At 62.2% G+C, this 6,354-nt stretch overlaps 1 protein-coding gene across 1 annotated transcript; it reads right to left on the reverse strand.

Moving 5' to 3' along the window:
• Window positions 1-2,430: 2,430 nt before the first annotated feature.
• LZTS1 (leucine zipper tumor suppressor 1) lies at window positions 2,431-5,282 on the reverse strand (the record flags this gene model as incomplete). The annotated part of the gene is made up of 3 exons (XM_082298210.1): window positions 2,431-3,090; window positions 3,736-4,560; window positions 4,932-5,282. The coding sequence occupies 3 exons, from the start codon at window positions 5,280-5,282 to the stop codon at window positions 2,431-2,433; spliced, it is 1,836 nt and encodes a 611-aa protein (XP_082154336.1).
• Window positions 5,283-6,354: the final 1,072 nt, after the last annotated feature.

The raw sequence follows: 6,354 nt of genomic DNA on the forward strand, positions 1-6,354 counted from the left end.
TTAGAGTGTTTTCCCCATTTTCTGCTCCTCAACCTCCCCCCTTTGCCTCTCCCTCCACGCTGTTTATTCTGGAGTTGATTTGGTTGGGAGCAAAACAGCTGAAATAGTCAAAATACAGCCTTGGGTTTGTCACAGCGGCCACGCTTCATCTCTCCCTCGAGAACTCCTCGGGATTGGGACCTGCCTGCTCAGGGGTGGTGGGAATGGGGTGAAAATCAGGCTCAGCTGCAGGGCAGGAGGGCGAAGCTGCTGGGCTCAGGCTGGGAGCGGGGCTGGATGGATTATCCCACCCTTCCTAATCCACCAATCCCTGCTTTTCCATGCCCGGTTTATCCCAGCTGCAGAGCGGAGATAACGCTGGGCTGGAAGCAGCAGGGCCAGGTGGAAGGATGTCCCCAGAGGGGACCCTGGTGGGCTGCGATAAACGGGGCTGGCTTGGGCAGGGAAAACCCCCAGAACACCGCCAAGCACCCGGAGAGGCTGGGGGAGTTTTAAAAAATTTATTTATAAATAAAACCATAAAATTAACCAGTAGTTTACATCAGTCACCAGAAAGAACATCAAAAAAAAAAAAAAAACAACAAAAAAACCCCAAAAAATAAAACCGAAACCAAACAAAAAGAAAACCTGCAGAAAAATAATTCTCTGTCCAGGCTGGGGCCGGGCGTGGCCACGGCTCCCGGCCGGAGCGACACACCTGGAATGCGACGGGCACACACAGCGGAGTTGTGCAAAGGCAGCACGGCGAGGCCTCTGGAGATCACATCATAGAGCTGGGGGCACACGGGGCCGAGGGCACGCGGGGCTGGGGACAGGGACGGTGCCACCGAGGCCGGCGGGAGCAGGAGCAGGGAATTGCCGGGACGGGGCCTTGGGAAGGGCTCTGCTCCCCTCGGCACCCGGGGTTGGCTCTGGAAGGCTCCGGGCGCAGAGCCCTCGGCGCGGGGCTGTGCCTTGGGGGATGCACAAAATCCCTTCTGGCCTCGCCAGCCCTGATCCTTCAGTTTTCCAAAACATCCTTCGGCAGGTCTGGGCAAAGGCTCGGCCCTGGCTGGCCCCGGATTGCACCTGCGGGAATCGGACGTTGGCTTTTTCCAGCGGGCCAGGGCTGAGGATCGGCTGTGCCGGCACCAGGACCGGCTGGGGAGTGCCAGGACCGGCTGGGGAGTGCCAAGCCCAGCCAGGAGGACTGGGGCTCAGTGGTTTGGGGTGCTCAGGGCCGGGCGCAGAAGGCACAGACTGGTTCCCGTGTGTCACCTTTCCAGGCTGGAATGGCGCGAGGGACGCGGAATTTTGCGCAGCTTGGAGCCCTTGGCCGAATTGGCGGCGTTGGGACTGTGCAAGGCCCCCTCCCCCCACCCCCCTCAGACCCCTGGAATGGGGCAGTGGGTAAAGAATTGCAGCAAAAAGATCATTGCACTGGCACAGAGGGGTCCCGGCTGGAGCCCTCACCCCACAAACGGGACCCTACTGGTTGGCTCCCCAGTCACGGGGACACGAGGGTCACCAGCAGCGCCAGCTCTTTATCCATGGAGCCACTCGCTGGTGGCAGGAGGAAATTTTAAGAGCTGGGGTAGAAATTAAGGTGAGAGTGGTCGGTTTGGGGTTTTTGAACCAGCTTCCCTTGGCGGGATCCCGCAGGAGGAGGGCACGGGAGGAGATAAGGCAGCCGGGGGTCCTGGGAGGGACAATCCCAGCGAGTGCGAGGGGCTGCGGGGTGAACACAAACCCCACTCCTTGGTCAGACCGTGGCTGGGACATTTCTGTGAATTCTTGGATCCAGCTGCTGTCTGGCAGCCGGGAAAAGGGACAGAGTCCGTGGGAGCTGGGAATGGTCCGGGCAGGGGGAGGGAGTGAGGGCAGGGCAGGGTGGGCTGTGCTCGGACTGGGCGGTGATTTCGGGGGGTGTGGGCTGTGCCCAGCAGGGCGTGTGCAGGTGGGGAACCTTCCTGAGGCCCTCACGGGCTGGGAGGGGTGGATGTGGCAGTGGCAGGAGGTGGCTCTGTGCTCCCACGGCGCCCTGGGTTGGCACCAACGGAGGCTGAGGAGGAGTGGGAGCTTCCTCCGGGGAGCTGGGGCTGATTCCTGTCACGGGCAGTGGGCAGGACTGTGCTGTGCCATCCCCGGAGCTGTGCCAGGCCGGGTTCCCTCGAGCTTGGCGCGGAGCATCCCCTGGGCACTGGGCACGGATGGCAGAGAATTCCCTGGAGTCCTGATCCCTGCCCGCCCCGCCGGCGGCTCCTCGGGGGGCAGAGGGGGCGGTGCCGGGGCGGTGCCGGGGCGGGGGAGCTGCGGGCACGTCACCATTGGCACGAGTGGCTTGGTCACCTCTGGAACACGACGGGCGGCGGAGGGACAGGGGGGACACGGCTCAGCTCGGCTGTACAAGGGGCCGAGCGTTTCCCCGGGCTGCGAGGAGGGGACAGCGGCTCAGATCTCAGTGGCGATGATGTCCTCGTAGGGGACGTCGGCGCCGGGGATGTCCAGCTCGATGGGCTCCTTGCCGTCCTCCCCCGCCGCCAGCTGCTGCAGCATCTTCTCCAGGCTCTGGTTCCTCTTGTACATGTGCAGGTAGCTCTGCTGCAGCTGCTTCTGGTACTGGATCACCTTCTCCTTCTCCTCCTTCCACGTCTGCCGCTCCTGCTGGAAGCTGCAGCTCATCTGCTCGTTGTTGTCGCGCTCGGCCTTCAGCTCCGCCCGCAGCCGCTCCAGCTGCCCCTGCAGGGCCTGGGCATCGTCCCCCGCCGGCCGCGGCCCCTCGCGGGCCTCGCTGAGCTGCTCACGGAGCACAGCAAGCTCGGAGCGCAGCTCCAGGATCTCCTGCTCCAGCAGGTTCACCTTCTCCCGCAGCAGCTCCGACTCGTTCTTCTTGCGCTGCAGCTCGTTCTCGCACACCTCCAGCTCCATGGCCTTGGTGCGCAGCGACACCTCCAGCTCCTGGGTCTTCATCTCCAGCCCCTCCATTTTCAGCCGCACCTCCTTCAGCTGCGCCTTCAGGCTCAGGATCTCCGTGGTCTTGCTGGTGAGCTCGGTCTGCGACTCCTTCAGCTGCTGCTTCAGCAGCGAGATCTCCCCGGATTTCTGGCACACCTGGAAGGGGGGGATGAGCACCTGAGTTAGGGCTGGGCCCTGGGGGAAGCCCAGGGCACCCGTGTGAGCTGGGCACAGCTGGGGCTCTGCACGTGGAGACCCTGAATTTAGTTTATGATTATTTATTATTCATTTAATTATAGTTCCTATTTATCATTAATATTACAAACACCTACTATTAAACTTTGGAATTTCCAGCAGTTTAATGCTCTTTGCTCAGCGATACCAAGGAGTGAGTAAATCAAGCTGGAGCAGAGAGTGGAAGGTTTTACTGCTCCCAAGCAGACGGCCGTGGCAAGCCCGAGTAGTTCCTATTTCCTTGTGGCAAGGCAGCTTTACTGCTCCTGGAGGGCAGGAGCTGGGAAACCCCATGCTGGAGGCCGGGAGTGCCGAGGTGTTTTAATGACCGAGGGGTTTTGTGCTGTGGTTGTTCCCTTGGGTGAGGGGCAGGGTGAAGATGGGCAGCGAGAACCTCAATCCCAGCTCTCCATGGCACAGCCTGCGGCTCTGCTGGGGTTTGATATCCCTTTCCTACAGCCTGGGATGCTCCTGCTGGGTGTGGGAATGGAAATGGGGAAGGGCTGGGGCGTTTGGAACTCTCCCCCTGCACACCCCCTTTGCCCTGGGCCCCATTTTGCCCCTCACCTCCCACTGCGTCTCCTCCAGCGCTGGGGCAAAGCTGGTCTTCTCCTTCTCGTAGGACCTCAGCTTGGTCTCCAGCAGGTTCTGCTCCTTCATGAGTTTCTCCAGCTCCTCCCGGAGCTGCTGCTTCTCCTGCTGCAGCTGGAACACCTGCAGGTGCAGCACCTGCTGCGTCCGCTGTGTTTTCTGCGAGGTTTGCTTGAGTTTGCTGTTGCATTTCTGCTTCAGCCCCTCCAGCTCCTCCTTGCAGCGCCGCTGCTTCTCCTCGTAGGCCTGGCATGAGCTGATTTCCTTCTCCTCGAAGCTCGACTGCAGCTCCTGCAGCTCCCCCTCCCTCTCCAGCAGCTTCTGCTCCAGCTCCTGGATGGTGGATTCATCCGTGGAGATGGGCGAGCGCACGCAGGTGGTTTTCTCCACGGCGGGGTGGTGGTGGGGGGCTTTGCCAGGGTTCAGGATCTTGTTACCACCGTCGGAGAAGGACATGGCCTTGAGGCTCATCATGTTGCTGTCCTGGATGATGGCGCACTGCAGGATGTTGTGGGCAGAGCCCCCGAAGCGGCTGATGGGGCCCATGGGCGTCACGAGGGGCTCGAGCTGGTAACTGCTGCTGGTGCTGTGCGTGGGCAGGCTGGACATGGAGTTGCGGCCGGAGTCGGACAGGCCCCCTGAGCACGGCAGCGGCCGCAGCTCCTGCTCCTTGGCCTTCTCCGGGGGGTGCAGCTGCTGGGACAGGGGCCCCCCGCTCTCGGGCGACGAGTGCAGGATGGCCCCGGAGCGCGGCAGCACCGGCTTGAAGGCCGTGGGACGAGGGAGCGGCTTCTCCCCGCCCTGCGAGGGGAGAGCAGAGCCCGTCAGCACCCGCCCAAACTCCTCGCGTGTCCTCCCACCCCTTCCGCCCCCCGGGACCACACCCCCACGGTGGGACAGCTCCGGTGTCCCCCGAGGGCTCGGGAGGATGCTCGGGAGGATGCTGCTGGCTAAACCTGCTGGGTTTGGAAATTAAAGGATCCAGATCCTTCGGGTCACGTTGGCGATCCAAATTCCCAAAAGCAGAGGGTGGCAGTGAGTGCCCCCAGCCGCCCCTCTTTTCCCTGAGCTTCCTCACGGACCACGACCAGGACAACCCTGGACCCGCTCTGAGGACAGATGGGCTCCCGTGGGACATCCCCGCATTCCCAGGGCCACTCTTCCCTACTCACCACCTCCAGCTGGCTGGGGAAGGGCATCAGCTTCTGCGGCGTGGGCGTCCCGAAGTCCAGCCCGCTGGTCCCGGCGGGCACGCCCAGCTCCCCGCCGGCGAGGGCGGTGTAGTCCGGCCGGTGGGAGCCGTGCGACTTCTGGCTGACCTTGATGTAAAAGAAATCCTCATTCTTGCTGCTCTTGGAGCCGGACTTGTGGCCGGAGTCCTGCGAGAAGCCGAAGCGGAGCAGCCCGTCCGAGTAGCGGTTGAGCTTTTTGAGGTGCGAGGACTTGCGGAGCTTGTACTGGGACGCGCGGCAGTGCTTGCTGTGGAAGCTGTGGCCGGAGATGAGGCTGCTGACGCTGCCCATGCTGCTCCCGGCGCGGACACGGGGCCGGCCAGCGCGGCAAGATCATAGCAGAGCCCTCGGTGCGGCCGGGAGCGGCGAGCCTGGGGACACGGGGACACGGCGGGAGTGAGGAGAAGCCACCTGGGGGGTGGCAAAGCTCCCCGGGATGGGGGTGTGAGGGTGGGAACTGAGAGGAGAGACGGGGGGCGACCTCAGCCCCCTCATGAGGGACAGCGCCGACCTCTCCGTGACAGGGACAGGACGCAGGGAGCGGCTGGAGCTGTGCCAGGGGGATTTAGGTTGGATACCAGGGAAAGGTTCTTCCCGCAGAGGGTGGTGGGGCACTGACCCGGCTCCGGTTGGGATCATCCTGGATAAAGCCAGGAATGTTCTCTACGGGAGCCTTTAAAAATGGCAAAAGGGGGGAAAGGGATTTGTGGAGGGTTTTAGGTGTCTAACAGGCGCGATCTCAACGAGCCCCCGTTCCTGGATGGATCCCGGCTCCTCAGCAGCCACGATCTCTCCCGCATCCCTGGCACTCCCGGATTCCTCTCCAATTCCCAGTGCTCCTCTTAACCTGCCCGAAAAGGGACGCCTCGAGGCTTAATTACCGTTAATTAATCCGGCCCTCGAGGGGACAAGAGGCCCTGTGTGCGCTGAGTGCTGATCAGCGATCGGAGGCACGCAGGGCCCTCTGCTCGTCCGCTTTGTTGTGGGGAGAAAAAAATATAAATAAAATAAAATCCCAGCTCCTGGTGGCCTCTGTGACACTCGACTCTAACGGGGACGCAGACCCACCTCGATAATTAGGGGGGAGCTGGGAGAAGGTGGGAGGCACGTAAATAAAATGAGCCGGATCCTGTTTGCACAGGAGGAGGAGAGAGGGAGCGTTTCTGCTCCGTGCTGTGCCTGGAACAGCTCAGAGCTCCCACTGGGTGCTCCAGCTCCTCTCCAGAGCTCCCCAGGCCGAGTTCCCATTGTCCAAGCAGGAATCTGGGGGTTAAATCGGGGGTGGGAGAGGGTTGGGTGGTGGAGGGGGTGCAGGAACGCTGTGCCGGGGCCTCCTCGCTGCGCCATCCTCAAGCCCAGAGTC

This window comes from Coloeus monedula, assembly GCF_965178545.1.
Source record: "Coloeus monedula genome assembly, chromosome: 28".
Classification (NCBI taxonomy): domain Eukaryota; kingdom Metazoa; phylum Chordata; class Aves; order Passeriformes; family Corvidae; genus Coloeus; species Coloeus monedula.